Raw genomic sequence first — 16542 nt, 5'->3', positions numbered from 1 at the left:
AACTCTTCTTTAAATGTTTGGTAAGCATTTAAAACCACGGAAAGCCCTTGGAAAGCCATGCCCATGATGTCCTTTCAACCAACCACTGTTCTCAAGGCATGCTATGGAATATACGTTTGTCCTTCACAGGGAACTAAAGGAGAAGATTCAGCCAGAAATCTTGGAGCTGATCAAACAGCAACGCCTGAACCGCCTTGTGGAAGGGACCTGCTTTAGGAAACTCAACTGCCGACGGAGGCAAGGTACTGTGTTTGGGACCACTCCACCCTCAGCTAGGGTGAACCATGGCCCACTCCATGGCGTATCACAGGGCACGGGTGCTAGTTTACAAGTAGGCTATGCAGCATTGTACTCAGAACAGGAATAGCAGTCCAGGTAAGATTTGACTACTCATGCATACCCAGAGAGAATCAAAGAATTACCAGAACACCCATGGAACTGTTGTTCAAGAACAACTAACATGTACTGAGCACTTACCATGTGCCAGGCTCTTATTTTAATGCATTTCATTCTCATGGTAACCATAGGTAATCCTGTGATTATGCCCAGTTCACAGATAAGGAAACTAAGGCACTGAGGAGTAAGTAACTTACTCAAGGAAGTAACTTGCTCAAAGAGCAACTTGCAGAAGAGCAAGGATTCATACTCCAGCAACCCTATGGCCCTTACTTTTAATGACTCACTCTGCTGTCAGGAGAGCTGGCACCTAATGTTGGGTTTGATCTTGAAACTTTCAGCATGGATGGCCCTTATTCCCAAATCCCAATACTGATTCTCTTCTAGGTATAAATTACTTTATTTGGAGATGCAGGTAACAGTGAACCCAGATGGGATAGAATCAGTTTTGATAATCTTGCAAGAAGAACTTCTATTGACAATTCTTGTAAGAATTGTCTCAACGAATTTTAATCCAAAAATATCTTGTCAAAATGGGTGCCATTAGAGCAGTTCCAATAGGTGGGAAGCACTTCCAGCTGTTTTTAGGGAAGTGAAGTCCCACTATTTGCTTTCTTTTTCTTTTGACAGGATGCTGACTGAAAAGTCAAAGTACTCCTATCATATTGTCCCACAAACAAACAGAAAGTAAAACTGGAAAATAAGATCTGGGGAGAGGTGAAGAGATTGAGGGACAGCCAGGAACAAGCATCAGAATTAACAGTTATACGAAGAACAGACACCAGTTACGACCCAGGAGAAACTCTGGCAGATATTTTTGAAACTCAGTGGATGTTCTGCTCAGACACAGAGCTCACCCACTAATGACAAACATTATTTCATGTTTTTGCTGAGCCCATCCTCCTGGCCGTTTACTTAAATGGCCTTTGTGCTGAATGTTGAATAAATTCAAACTATTTCGAATATTACCATTAAAAATCATATTAAAGAACTTCCAATGGCGGAACTTCCTTGAGGAATGAAAATTCAGGTTGTTCCCAGAGATTAAAAAGCTATGGCAGTGAGCTTCAAAGGGGGCCTCAGGGGAGAGGACAATGGGCAGAATAATAATAAGGGCTGAGATGCAGCTGGTGCTAAGAAAGGCTCACTTTGGGAGAGCAGTGGAAGAAGGCATTTCTTGCATTGACATCTTTCTCACCGCATTCCTTGCATTGGACATCTTCCTATTCCAGGAAGGTAATGCGGCATGGTGGTGAGGACAGGAGACCTGGAGCCAGATGAAATGGGCACAGTCCTGCCTCTTCCCCTGACCAGCTGCATGACTGTGGGCAGTTTCTCCATCTGAAATGGAGCTAACAAGGCCTGTATCCTGAAGTTAGCGTAAGGAGGGAGGGTGATCATGAATGTAGCTCTTAAACAAAGGGTAGCTCCTACTCTTCGGGGAGATGGTGTAGGAAAAGAGCAATGAGCTGGTAGTGAGTAGACTTAATTCTAGGCTTCCCAACTCTAAGTAACCAGCTGGGTGCCTTTAGGCAGACACATGACCTCTCAGGGCTACAGTTTCTTATCTAATAAGTGAGAGAATAGGACTAGATGATCTCTTAGCCCAGTTAGCCAGAAAGTCAATTCCATGCCTGATCTCTTCATCACCTTTGAAAAACTCAATAGTGAGGACATATGCTCCCATAAGATGATTTATAAAGCTTTTATGTACTCAGCTTGGGCAAAGACATAGAAGTGGGAGGAGGAGGGGAGAAGTGGCACATGGACACAAACCGTCCAATGCCTCCACTGATGTTCAGCTAGGATCCTCCAGAACTTAATTCAGAGAAGTCAACTTAACCTTCCAGTCTACTTTGCCATGAGTCTTCCCTTTTTAGGGTGAAATTATTCTAGTGGACTCTAGAATAATCCTGTTTCTAGATATAATAATGACAGTTTTTTGGCTAAAGAGGTGTTAGTCTGTTATCTGAAAATTTGTCCAGTTTTCTAAAAATGACTTACCTAATGAACGAAGAAATATTAGCACCTAGATTATAAATTCATTAGTTAAGCTCCCTAGGGAGCCTGCCCATCTGTGTTTAATATAAAATCATCCTTCTGGGTGCAGAAAGGAAGGCCTTCTGGTGTTTGGTAAATGGATTTAAGCACAAGTTCCACATTCAGCACAAGATCCTAGTCTGATGACTAGGTCTGTGTGCTTAAAAGTAGGGATTCAAAGCAGACTGTGCTGAAATTGGTTTCCTGTCATCCCATCAAAACAGTCCATTTAGATTTACACAGATTAATGAGGATATGATGTAAAATCATTTTAATCCTTTGAAAGAGGTATACTTCCACAGGAGCTCTCAGAGGGGAGCAGCCATGTGGCGTCACAGCTTAAAGAGCAAACACGCGGTGAAGGAATGGCGGCTGCACTCCCTTGAAACTTGTCCAACAGTGATTTGGATATAGATGAATTGATTCAAGTATTAACTTTACAGGGGAAAATATGAAAGAGTTTTTTGTCCCACAAAACTGGAAAGTGGAGAAGCAGACAGAGTCCTTTACCGCACTGTTTGACCAGAAGACCTGCGTTAATACCTACCCATAATTCTACCTGCCTCAGTCACAGCTCTGCTACTTGGTTAGACTGATGTAGATATTCACAAATCTGGGTTTCCTGGAATTCTGACCACTTTAGAACCGCAGTAAATCATGTGAAACACATCAAGCTGTATTCTTGTGCCTGCTTCCCCACTCACTACCTGGGTAGTCTTGGGAAACCCGCTAGATCGCTCTATGTTCCTATTTCCTCATCTGTCAAAGGATGATGGTTTTACATCTAACAGTTATAAGGGTTAAATAAAATCCTGCATCTGTAGCACTCACTGTAGTGTTTTACACATTGTCAAACATTCATTAGTGATAGTTATCATTAATTTTAGCTTGTAGATCCTCAGAATATAGGTTTTTAAACACAGATGGTAGATTGGCAATGGATATCACATGCCAACCTCACTCCATTCTCTTCCTACCACAGAGTATGGAAGACTCTTGTTCAGACTGCTTCACAATGAGATAGATTGCCTTGCTTCTGCAGGAGACAGTTCAGATGAAACTCCAGAGGTTGTTTATGTTAGGGCCATTATTTGCATCATGAGAATCTGCAGGATCAGAAACTGCTCCCTATTTTCCTTCGATTTCAGAGATAGAGATTAGGGGCTTTCAGAATCACTCATGTTGCATCGTCTTGCCAAGAGCCCAGGGCTACACATTGTTGTGTCATTTCAAGAAATGACAACATGAAACTTTTGCTTCTCGTTGAAAACACTGTCCATTTTGTTGGCCAGCATCCCTTCTCTAAGCGCTAACATGACAAACTTAATTTGGAGCTCAGGAGTGACCAAAACCTGTCCCCCCCCGCCGCAAGGAATTGGCAGACTTCCGCACTGCTGCCAAGGGTGATATACCTTATGTTGGTCTTTTAGCTCACCCAGAAAACCTAGCGGCAAGTGGTCTATTCATGCACAGAACCCCTGTAGGAGCAGGCTATTTCTTCCACTGTCCTTGATTGAAATTTTCTTTTAAGGCTTAATTAAGCCTTATCATAACTTGTTTTTCTAACAAGAAGGGGAAAATAAAAGCATATTTTCAAAGGAAGAAAATCCAATTGATTTTCAGGGACAGAGCACATTCCTGCAGATCAGAATAACAGATAATCGTTGTTCTCCAAAGGTGGAGGGACCAGTAGTAGACAGGAGGGTTACCATTAACTGGAAGAACAGGAAGATACGAATATTTGTGAGCCAGATCTGTGAAAGGTGCATAAGTGGATATCTTATATATGTTTTACTCATATAATTATTAACATTACTTAACAAAAGAAGAACAGGGATCCCTAAGGTTCTTATAATTCGGCCAAGGCCACTTGGATGATGTGTGAGGGCCAGGTGCATAGCCCAGGTCTGTTTGATTCCAAAGTGCAGATTAGGCCAAACCATCTTTAAGAGGATTTGGGGCTCTGGAGTCATCTTCTGTTGTGAAAGGAGACAGCAGTCTCCAGGGAGGCAGAATTCTGAATCAAAACACCTGTCTCTTTCTGGAGATTGGTGAAATGAGGAAGATTTGAAAAGCAGGATGACCTTTGTCTGTATCTATATTCATTATCCTCCTTTACTGGACCAACAGAGGAATCTTGTATCTCATCACCATTTCCCTTTAAAAGCATTGCTGAAGTCCCTCGTGTTTTGTGACTTGGAAAGCTTCAAGCCTAGGCAGGAGGAAGACCTGAACACATTGAACATGTTGCACATTTTAGGTTAACCTGAGAAAGCTCCAAAATCCTAAGGGAAGTGCTCTAAAAATGTATTCTAGTAAAGGCCACCTGCTTCCCAAACACAGGTCTCTCAGGATTCCCTGTGCCAGCAGTCACCGGCCAACTGGGGGCTTTGCACCCAAGGCAAAGATGTCACCCTGAGTCCATGCCAGAGCTGACCTGTGCCTCACTGAACTGCCCAGCATTTCACTTTCAACAGTGGTAGCTATTATTCAGCTTGCTCACCTCGCCTATGGTCCTACTGGCCAGCCCCAAACATGTCTCCAGCCTTGATGATGAAGATAGATGATCAGTCGTACTGTTGGATAAAGCTACCTATGGCTAACTTAATTGAAATTTAATAAAATTTAATTCTTCTTTTCTTATTATTGGATAAGGATCTGTGGAGTATTTCCATCATTACAGAAAGTTCTATCAAGCAGTGCTGCAAGAATTACAGTTGTCAGTGGTTATTAGCTCTGTAATGATCTATGTGACATTGGGAATAGCTTTAATCAGCCCTGGAGACCTTCTTAGCAGGCTTGTGAGCTCTGAAACCAGCTTTCCTCTCATCCTTCACACACACACACGCACACACACACACATGCACACACATGCATGCACGCACACGCACACATACAGAGACAGACCAAGAAAATGAAGTATAAAATTGTCTCCAAATTGTCAGATTTTGAATTTGGGGAATGAAGAAATGGCTATTAATGTGCTAATACTCATAATTGACTGGAAGACCTCTATATTAACTCCTGTTTATTCTTTAAATGCTAGTAAACAATCTTTGATAATGTTCTCACTGCCTCCTGCTAATTGCTTCTAATGACATAATCCACTCATTCATTGCCCAGAGGGATTGAGGAACTAGTAACATCATGCTGGGCTTTGAAAAGAAATACACATTTTTCTTACCATTAAAGAAACTGCAAATCAAGCTGCTGCTGCCGGCTGACACTGAAATTGTGTCACGCCATGAGCCGGTGTGTTCGCTGCTCAGAGCTGGCAGCCCTGTTGTCCTTTACGGCAGCTCCACCTTTGAGACTGACACACACACATTATGATGCCTTGAAACCTTCCCAGAACTAATGACCCCAGCCTTTATCCTGAGGAAGATACTGGCACAGTATCCACCCATTTGTTTATGAGTCAAAACATCTTCCCCAAGCCAGTTCAGCCCCTCTTCCAATATTTTGTCATCCTTCCAAGATTTCCTGTTTGATGGGGAGCAACAGAGCAATCACTTAGGTCAGTGACGTACCGATCTTTTTGCTCTCTACCATTGCAGTAGGGGACTGAGAAAGAGGAACTTCTAGAGGATAGGAGGGGAGTTAGCCAGAGGAAGGAGGAAAACTAGAGGAGTGTGGTGTCCTAAAAGTCAAGAGAATTTAGGCCTCCTGGAAGGAGGACATTCTGTCAGCTGTGCACCAGCTATTGTTAAGGCGGGATTCTGGGTAGCCTTTTGTGTTCCTTTTAAGCAGATGTCAACGGCAACTTTGCAAAGATGGTTGCTTGGCCTTCAGGAACACTGACAGACAGCCACGGGTCTCTCTTCGTTTCTGAATCGAAGCGTATGTTACACAAGAGACCTTCCCTGTCCCTGTTTTTCCTTGCAGTATGGCCAGAGTCCCTGAGTCCCTGTCCCTACTTCCCAAACCTGGGAAACAAGTGTTTCCACCATGTTTCTCTATTTGCCGCTAAGAACTGAGGGAGCCCGTTGCCCTGGAGCTTCTTAGCTTTGTCTCTCATTGTCTGCCTTTCACCCTAACAGTTTTTGTGCTGTACCTAATAGAGTGCTGCATGTTTTGTAGGCACTCTGCAAATATTCACTGGATAAGTAAACTTCCCTTGAAAGTATATGCAGCAAAAACTTTTGAAGTCTTACAAACGAACACAAGTTGTGCATTTTACTTCACAAGATATCTGGTTATACCACTTAAATTTTTTAACACTCACCAGTATATTAAGAATGAATGATCTTTGATCTTTGATTGCATCATACTGGCCCTTGGGCTTTAGGTTCCTACCATTACCCTTAGAGTTTATCTCAGCTTAAGAAGCCAGGGATCCCTGGAAAGAACCTGTTGGGACCTTATTCTAAATAAGACCTGTATATCCCAGTGCACAGCTAGCTCACTGACTCCTTGCTGGCTTTCTGTCACCCTTCAGTTGCTCACTTAGCTAAAAATCGCACCGCCAAGGTATCAGGGGAAGAAAGCTTCGTAGAAAATCTCTCCAGCTGGCTTTGGACAGTCACCGCAGGCTATGTAGGCAAGGTGAAAGTTCTCTTTGGGGAGGAGGAACCTCCACAGCCTGTCATTCAGGCCCCCCACCCCCTCACTATTGCTACTCATGGCCAAAGCATGGCCTGCTCCCTTGGAATTCACAGTTCCTATTGTGAATTACAAATCCGATTCCCAAATGTGTTCTTCATGGAAAATTGATGATTACATGTTTGCCTAATTGAAATGACTGTGAATTATTCAGGGAATAACTTTATTCTCTGCCTTTGAAATACTCTCCCAGGAAAATGACCTATGTTGTATGTATGGATATAATTTTGAAAATTGAGCAACGCCAGATGTTTCCCTAGCCAGCAAATAACTTTTCCTTTCCTCCCAGATTTTTCCAGCAGAGTTCAGATTCTTTGAAAAATGTGGATTGCCATATTATGAGTACATTCAAGAGTTCTCAAACCCTATTTATAGATGAGGAAGATAGGAATCCCAAAGGTGTTTTGCTTTTGTAGATCAAGTTGGGGCATTTTCTTTGTTCATTGTGTGGCTTTTAGTTCCATTTTTAAATCTTTCTTTTCTATTAAAAGAGTCCTAGTTAAAATATAAGCTTTGCAGTGAAGGCGATTTTAGATAGAAAAACCCTTTCTTTAAAATGTTGTGATAGCTTTCTAGTCAGAGCAGTTTCAAAGCAATACATGTTTGTAGGCACAGTAATGAGGTGACTTGACCAAGGCCACCATGTTTGCCAACTGCATCATTGCACAAAGGAGCTTACAGGTCATAGATGCTTTCAACATCATAGATGCTTTGTGCCTTAAGCATTTTGACCAAATCCCCTTGGGTCCTCATTTATCAATTTAACCAACACCAACTGTGCAACCCCCATGTGCCAGGCACTGTGCCAAGGGATTGGGACAGTGCAATTATGAAGACAGTGGCTGTCATTAGAGAGCTCTGGCTTCACACTGTCCAGGCTCATGAGTATCCTGAGTCCTCTTCTTCCATCAGTCATTGTTAGCAGTACACCTGCGAGGGCAAGTTGCCTAGGGTTTGTGGTAAAGAAGGGGAAATACTAAGATGCTTAACATGGGGGCACTAATAATCAAAGAAGACACTGGGGCATCCAAGAGGATGAGGAGAGTTCCTTCAGCAGTAGTAATCAGAGAGGGCTTCCTGGAGGAGGAGGCATCTAAGCACAGCCTTGCTTGAGAGCTTCACAAAGATTGCTGTCACAATTTAAATTTCTTATCTATAAAAAGTGTTTTTGCCTCCCCCCTACCTCTCAGGCTTATTCATTTTTATTACCTTGGAACACAGAGGAGGTTAAGTTGAGGGAGTTATTTGTAAGTATGGTCCTAAGACCCTGGTCATGTCTAGTTCTTTATTTCTGTCTTAATTTTTTTTTTTTTTGAGTTTCAGGTGTACAATATAGTGATTCAGTACTTCGTATATTACAAAATGGTCACCACAGTAAGTGTAGTTACATGTGTCACCATACTCAGTTGTTACAATACTACTGATTGTTTTCCCTGTGCCATACATTATATCCCCATTCTTAATCATTTTATAAAGGGAAGACTGCACCTCTTAATCCCCTTCTAGTCATGTCTATTCAGAGGACTACACTCTAGGAATTAGAGAGGAGATGATTGTGAATATCCTCATTCTTTGGATAAATCCCTGAATCATTTAGGTTATTTCCTCATAAACTCCACCCCTTATGTGTATCACTGGCATCCTAAAAATCCATTTGTTGATTAATTTGCATGTATTAGCCCCAGGGGTGGGGGTTCGGTATAGCAACTAAGATGTGGCACAAGTAAATTACCTCAACAGTTTTAAAATCTCGGAGAGGAAAGTGGAAGCAGGGGAGTTCCAAGAAAGCTGCTTTTTCTACATTTCCCTCCCCACTTTTGCCAGACCTAAGAGGATAGGGAAGGATGCCCATAGTCATTATAAATACTGATGAAATGACGCTCTGGAAGCCACCACCGCAGAACACCTGCTGCCATTATGCCTGAAGGATTTAATAACCTCCCCAGTGGTTACCCAATGTATTTTAGTCAGGACAGTGCTAACTAAATATCAAAATCAAGAGGCCTATTGCCCAGGGCTCTAGAATTCCTTCCTTCCTGAAGACTTAAAATTTAGTGTTTATTTATTTTTGAGAGAGAGAGAGAGACAGAGACAGAGCATGAGTGGGGGATGGGCAGAGAGAGAGAAAGACACAGAATCCAAAGCAGCCTCCAGGCTCCGAGCTGTCAGCAGAGCCCGACGCGGGGCTCGAACTCACTGACTGCAAGATCGTGACCTGAGCTGAAGTCAGACACTTAACCGACTGAGCCACCCAGGCGCCCGGGATGTCGATACTTTTAGAAATCAGAATCACTTACCTTATAAATTTGTGTTTTTTTTTCCCTTCAGACAAGTTTTGGTACTGTCGACTTTCACCCAACCACAAGGTTCTGCATTATGGAGACTTGGAAGAAAGTCCTCAGGGAGAAGTGCCCCACGATTCCTTGCAGGACAAATGTAAGTGGCTCTCCTGTGTAGGAGGACTGAGTTTGGGTTGTTTGTTTCTCTTCCTGGTCACAAAATAGCACCAAAGAAAACTACCAGCCCAAATGAATCCACTGGATGTGTCTCATCTTGTCGTAAGTCCTGGCCTGAGCATTCTCGTCACGCACGAGACCCCAATGGACTGGGGCTTCAGGACAGAAAAGGGGAGGACACAGAAGGAATGCTCACATATCTTTCCTGAAAAATGTAAAGCTGGGTTTCAGATGTCCACTTTCACACTACTCCTCCAGTTGCTGTTTTAAGGAGCAAAGACAACAGAAACCTGATTCTGTCGATTGCCTTTTTCTGATGACCCAGAATAATTTTCCATGAATCATGTACTTGATCCCTACCACATGTACTCATTATAGTTTAGTGTATCCCATGACTGTAATGCAGAGCTAATGGGAGACCCCAGGATGGCTAACCTGCTTCAGAGAAGTAACTCAGACATTTAGAACATTTATTTATATTTTTTAATGTTCATTTATTTTGAGAGAGAAAGAGGGCACAAGTGTGTGTGAGACAGGGAGGGGCAGAGAGAAAGAGAGGGAGAGAGAGAATCCCAGGCAGGCTCCACACTGTCAGCAGGGCTCAAACCCATGAACAATGAGATCATGACCTAAGCCAAAACCAAGAGTTGGTAGCTCAATCGACTGAGCCACCCAGGGGCCCCTGACACTTAGAACATTTATGATCAGTTGCATTCTATCATCAGCTAAAATACATATCCCTGAAATACATATTATTTGTATTTATTTGCTGTTTCTGTACAATTCTATTTTAATGTGTATGTTTTTGAAGAGCCAGTAATTTGCCAGATTATTTTAGCCCAACACCAAACCAGGGTCCAGGTTCTTAGACAGTATTAAGTGTGTGAATTAAACCAAGTATTATATAAACATTAAAATACATAAGGGTGATACATTCGTTTGGAAGAAAAATGAGATAAAATGAACATAACCTCAGAGGACATCCCAGTTAGAGAAATCAGAGTGGGAAAGAGTGAGAAAACAAATAAAGAACACTATTAAGTAGCCTTCAAAAGTTACACTGACCCTGCATAAGTCATCTCAGCAGGATGTCACAGACTGAATCCTTAGCCCCAAGCCCCAAAGTCTTTCCTCTCATCACCCCAGGGCCCAAGGAAGTCAGCTCTGTACTACCTTCCTTGCAGCCCATGGCCACCAAAGGCAAAAAGTAACCACAAGTGAGAAATTCCTGACACATTCAGAATCTGCGCTGACATATCAGGTGGACAACCTAGAACATTCTCTCTTCCTCCAGCTTAGAAATGGAACAGTCTAGTCTTTGTAGAGTCACTTAGCTCAGAAAGCAAGCTTGTTTGCTTTCATAGGAGCACTGCTTCTCTGGCCCACATTATTGGCCTCGCTAGTGGAAGGTGGAAGAAATCTGAAGCCCACAGCTACAGCGTCTGGGACAGTGTCTCTGCATTGGCAGCGTTCCAGCCCTCTGCCTATAATGAGGAACCTCCCCTCAAGTCTCAGAAAGCCTTCCCCATTCCACCATGGACAAGCCAGGCCAGTGGTTCTCAGAGTATGGTCCTTGACCCGTGAGCAGCATCTCCTGAAAATTTACTAGAAATACAGATTCTCCAGCCTCTTTTCCAGTCCTACTGAATCAGAAACTCTGAGGACAGGGATCGGCAACCTCTGTCTAAAACAGACTCTCCAGGCCGTTCTGATGCACACTCAGAATGAGAACTGCTGAGCTGGTTACTGCCTGATAATCTTCGTGATGATTTCCCAAATTTGGCTTTACCAGTAAGTAAATATTGTAAAAGTACAACAAAAAAAAGTGATTTGACAGCGGGTTGCCAACTTTCCATTTTGGTAAAAAAAAGTCTAGTAAGAAATAAGATCTAACTAAAATTTAATATCCATTCCTTTCATTAAAAAAAGAAGGGGGAGGGGCTCTTAATCATGAAAAACAATAAGAAAGAGCTGAAAGACCTAATCTTGGAATATAGGACAGTTACTTCTACTAAATTAAATTAGCTTTATTAAAAACTCACAGCTTGGTCTTCATTTTCCTCTCTTTGCTGTTCACTGGTGAAAACTTACTGGTAAAACTTTGCTCGCGAACTTGGAACTGTCCAGAGGCCAGCAATTTGGAATCACTGCTACAGTGGGAAAATGAAGAGTTAATGGTGACTATTGCTCAAAGCAAACAGAAGTTTTTTGGGTTTTTTTTATGTTTATGTATTTATTTTTGAGAGGGAGAAAGAGTGAGAAAGAGAGAGAGAGAAAGCTACGGAGGGACAGAGAGAGAAAGGGAGACAGAGAATCCCAGGTAAGCTCCACACTGTCAGCACAGAGCCCAGCATGGGGCTCAAACTCACCAAACTGTGAGATCCTGACCTGAGCTGAAATCAAGAGTTGGGATGCTTAACCAACTGAGCCACCCCGGCATCCTGCAACCAGTTCTATACACAGTCTACCACAGTCTCATTCTTCACCTGACCACGAAATAGGGAAAGTGGTCTGGGGAAAACACACACACACACACACACACACACACACACACACACACACACTCAAACTCATTTGCACACAGCATAATTCATTTTTTTTCCCACATGGACCAATGAATCAGCTTTCCCACTCACTGGACATATTATTTATTCCCGTAGTTATAGGGATATAATCCACTTCTCAACCCACACATAGGCATTTGATTGGCATTGTTTACAGGTGTTATATGCAGCACCCCCATTCTAGCTGTTTCTGTTGCTTAGGAAACTGGTAGCCCAGCTCCTAGAGAAGGTCAAGGGGTGGACATCTCCTGAACGTTGTAGGGGCAGTTCCTGGGCTTGGCCACAAGCTGATGCCCCTACCCCCAGCTCTACCAAGGCCTGCACCCCCAGGAGCCCAGGGCAAAAGTAACCGGATATAAACCAGGAGTGCCAATGCCAGAGAGAACCAGCTTGCCAGGGTGTTCACAGAAGAGCAAGGTTAGAGCTGCAGATCTCTAAACGGCTTTTGGTAGTGGCCACAGAGTGATACTGGTCCTGGGAAAGGGTTACAATCGTCCATTCTGACAATGGCTCCAAAACTCTAGTCTTACCTTACCTTACCTCTGCAGCCTTTGAAATCCAGTACTTCGGAGTTCAAAAGAGTTTCTCCATTAACAGTCTATCCATTGAAAAATAAACCAGGAATGCATACTTGTATAGGTGTATGCATGCAGGGGTGTGTGTGTGTATGTGTGTGTGTGTGTGTGTGTGTTCTTGAGATTATATCTGTAGGCACATGTTAGCCAAGTAGGGGGTGTATTCACGTAAATAAGTAAAATGAACCTGGTATGTGCTCGAGATGAGAAGCCCCATCTTGGGAAAGTAAAGTCTGCTGCTTCAGGCCTGGCACCTGGTTTGCCTTTAATTCCAATTCCATGGGCATTCTGCCCATCATCTTAGAGCCCTTAAAAGTCATAAACCTCATTCCACTAGAAAAATGAAATGTTCCTTTAATTAATTTCAAGTGCCTTGCTCTTGTCATGTACGATTGCCCTCTCTTGAGACCAAGGGGGAAATTGTCTTCCGCCCCTTGAGTTAATCAGTGCTGAATATTGAGATATTGATGAACCAAATAGTGTAATTGAATCTTCTTGATATAGAGAGTGCGAGTAAAGATTGAGGGCCTCTCCTTGGCTGTCTTTATCCCTGAAGGTTTAGGAAGTCTCTTCTCATATTACTTTTGTTTGGCAGGAGATATGGCCCTACATCTCTCCCGCTAAGTTTACAGGCTTGCATCACCCTCACCAGACACTAGACTCCATTGCTTTCCAGCTGTGCCCCAGGCCCCTCAGTGCCTCCCTTTGAAAGAATCTAGGCCAGAGCTTCTCACCCCCACATCCAAGGGGCCGGAAAGAAGGCTCACTCCCTTGCACAAGACGATTAAGCCTATTACAGAGGGTGGGAGGGGCAGCTGAGACAGCAAAACAGAGTGGGCAATTTGGGTCACTGAAGCACAGTGAATACTTCAGGTCCCTTGATCTATAGAGACAATTTAACTTTGATTATTGGTAATGACAATAATTGCGGACAACATTTATTGAGTGCTTACTATATGCCAGGCACTATGCTAAGAGCTCTACATAAATTACCCTCTCACCAACCTGGAGAGGTAGACATGATTGCCCTTGTTTTACAGTTAAGGAAACGGAGGTACAGAAAACGTGGCCCGGAAACAGAACAGAGATCTGATTGCAGCCATCCAATTCCATGGCCCAGGCTTTTCCCCACTACCTGTGCCGCCTCGATTAGAAGCCAACAATGATCCTGGCTCCTGCAATAGGACTTCATTCTTGGAGCAACCATATGAGTAGCTGATGCCATAGTTTCCACATTGCAGATGAGGAAGGTTAGGCTCCAAGAACTTAAGCCCAAAGTGGTACAACCAGTAGGTGGATCTAGAATTCAAAGCCAGTCTGATACCAAGGGCACAGCCCTTCCCACCACTCTGTGCTGCCAGGATAGAGATCAGATTCTTTTTTTTTTTTTTTAATTTTTTTTTTCAACGTTTATTTATTTTTGGGACAGAGAGAGACAGAGCATGAACAGGGGAGGGGCAGAGAGAGAGGGAGACACAGAATCGGAAACAGGCTCCAGGCTCTGAGCCATCAGCCCAGAGCCTGACGCGGGGCTCGAACTCACGGACCGCGAGATCGTGACCTGGCTGAAGTCGGACGCTTAACCGACTGCGCCACCCAGGCGCCCCGAGATCAGATTCTTCATTGAACTGAACAGGGATAGGATCAGCCTGTCCCTCCTCTGAGCGTCACCACTCACCAGAGCGTCTATGGAGCTGTGTCTGCAGCAAGGGCTCATGGCTTACTAGCTACTTCCTGGGGTGGTTTCTGCCTCAATGTGGCTCTCAGTGGTGAAAGCTAAAACTATGTTGGTGGCCATGTGTGCCTTTTCAATTGTATTTTTGTTTTGAATCACAATTACAGATCCTTCCACAGATATCAGCAGTTCAAGAGTTTCCTAGAGAGTCTGAAGTGATAACCACATCTGGGGCTCTGTTCAGCATGATTTGAGGATTCTGACAGCTTCCAAATGTAGGGAGTAGTCATGACCAAGCAAGGGAGGGTAGGGTGGAAGAAAAAAACAGTCCTAACTCTGTCCTCCACTAACTATGTGACATTGTATAATTTATTTCCTCTCTTGAGGCCTCAGTCTTCCCATTTGTAAAATGGTCGTATTGAATGAGATGATCTCAGTCCAGCTCAAACTGAGAAAAAAGGGCAGAAAGAAATGAGGCCATACCTCCAAAGATTTAGAGTGGACTGTTGGGTGCCAGCAGGGACCCTTTTGATTCCCATATCTCTGGGCACCCTTTCTTTATGCTGCTCCCACATAAAAATGCCTAATGGAAACACTAGCCTGACTTTGAAGTAATCAGGAGCCCGCTCCTGCCTCCTCAGAGTGTAGATTCAAGAGACGTGAGTCTGATTCTGCTCATGGGAATAGAAAGGACGGCATTCTAGCCTTCTGATGCCTAATCTTCCAATGCATCTAGAGACAAACTATGCAAAGAGCAACCTTTAAAAGCCATGCTGTATTTTTAGAATTTTGTGTTTCCTCTTAGCCATAATCCTGTGAGTAATATAGCAGCTTGTCTCCTTGACAGGGGACAATGCATATAAAAAACAGAATATGTACTGCCACAAGCAAGTAGAAAAGTGCCTTTTCTTCCCCGAAGCCTCCTCATTAGAGATTCTGAAGACTACTCCCACTGTAGACCTTTGTGTTACTCTTGTCCCGTTCCATATGATGGCTTTTCAAAGCCAAAGGGTAACTTAGTATTTATAGATTGTAGAAACTCTTTCTAGTTCGTTGACCATGTTATATATGATACAACAAAAGACTCTCTGCACAGTAACTGTGACTCAAACTCCATCTGAAGCTTGAGAAGGCTTTTGACTTAGGATGTTAACTCTTTCACAAATTCACTTCAGTGGCAGGTTTTCAACTGAAAAGTAAACACGGAGTCGACCCAACTTCCCAGAGGGCCCAAATGTCCACTCCTGGGGTAATGATTAGGCAACCCAATTGACCACTGAGGGGAAGAGGGCTGATCACTGGTTATAAAAAATGGATCTCAGAAGAACTGAAGTCAGTGGTTGTGGTCAAAAGTAGGTCCGGGAATTATAGAGACTGTCTTTAGGAAGATGCCAATTCAAAGGGGCCAAACAGAGACAGGAAAGACATCCCAGGTAAAGGATTCTGCCAGTGAAGATAGGCTGCATTGCTGACTTATGCTGTGGGAACAAGTGACCCTCCAGATCACAGTGGCTTATGACGCTAAGAGTATATTCTCATTCATGTTACGTGACTGACATGGGGTGTGAAAGTGCTGCCCCACATAGTCACTCAGGGACACAGGCCAGTGACTGCTCTGCCCTCCCACAGCTGTGCCATCTGGATGGAATATATGGCTTGTTCAGTTTGTGAAGAGATTCTGGTGGACAGTGACTTTTTACTGCCTCTGTCTAGAAGAGACTGGCATGCCATTGCCTATCACATTTCACTGGCCAGACATAATCATGTGGCCCCACCTAACTGCAAAGGTTGCTGGGAAGTGTAATCTTCCATATATATATGTCCAGAAAGGGAGGAAAGCCGGATACCACTCAGCACAAGTAATTTCTGCCGAAGGGATCTAGAATCAGGACTGCGGGATGAAGGAACAGACATGGCGGGACAGATAGCAGGGAGTATATGCAGAGATTCCTGGAAGAGTTGATCAAAACCCCACTTTTCTCTGGGGCTAAAGAAAGCTCTCGGGGATATCGACAGATTTGAACAAAGTCTTAGGAATTTTAGGGTACCTGAAAAATGTTAGCTTTTTTTTTTTTTTTTTTTTTTTTATTTTTGGGACAGAGAGAGGCAGAGCATGAACGGGGGAGGGGCAGAGAGAGAGGGAGACACAGAATCGGAAACAGGCTCCAGGCTCCGAGCCATCAGCCCAGAGCCCAACGCGGGGCTCGAACTCACGGACCGCGAGATCGTGACCT

General features: G+C 43.6%; 1 protein-coding gene across 8 annotated transcripts in view; it reads left to right on the top strand.

Moving 5' to 3' along the window:
- The window catches only part of ELMO1 (engulfment and cell motility 1), a 536725-nt gene that overhangs the window by 501179 nt on the left and 19004 nt on the right, over window positions 1-16542 (top strand). For all 8 annotated transcript variants that reach the window (XR_006298577.1, XM_043589269.1, XM_043589266.1 and 5 more), the window contains 2 exons: window positions 130-242; window positions 9367-9474. Coding sequence is in view for 7 of the 8 variants with exons in the window: in XM_043589269.1 (XP_043445204.1) it covers window positions 130-242; window positions 9367-9474 (221 nt within the window). In the remaining variant the exon portion in view is untranslated. The remainder of the gene's footprint in view (window positions 1-129; window positions 243-9366; window positions 9475-16542) is intronic.

This window comes from Prionailurus bengalensis, chromosome A2, assembly GCF_016509475.1.
Source record: "Prionailurus bengalensis isolate Pbe53 chromosome A2, Fcat_Pben_1.1_paternal_pri, whole genome shotgun sequence".
NCBI classification, from domain to species: Eukaryota; Metazoa; Chordata; class Mammalia; order Carnivora; family Felidae; genus Prionailurus; species Prionailurus bengalensis.
The sequence above is the reverse complement of the archived record's forward strand: the minus strand, read 5'-3'. Positions and strand labels throughout refer to the sequence as shown.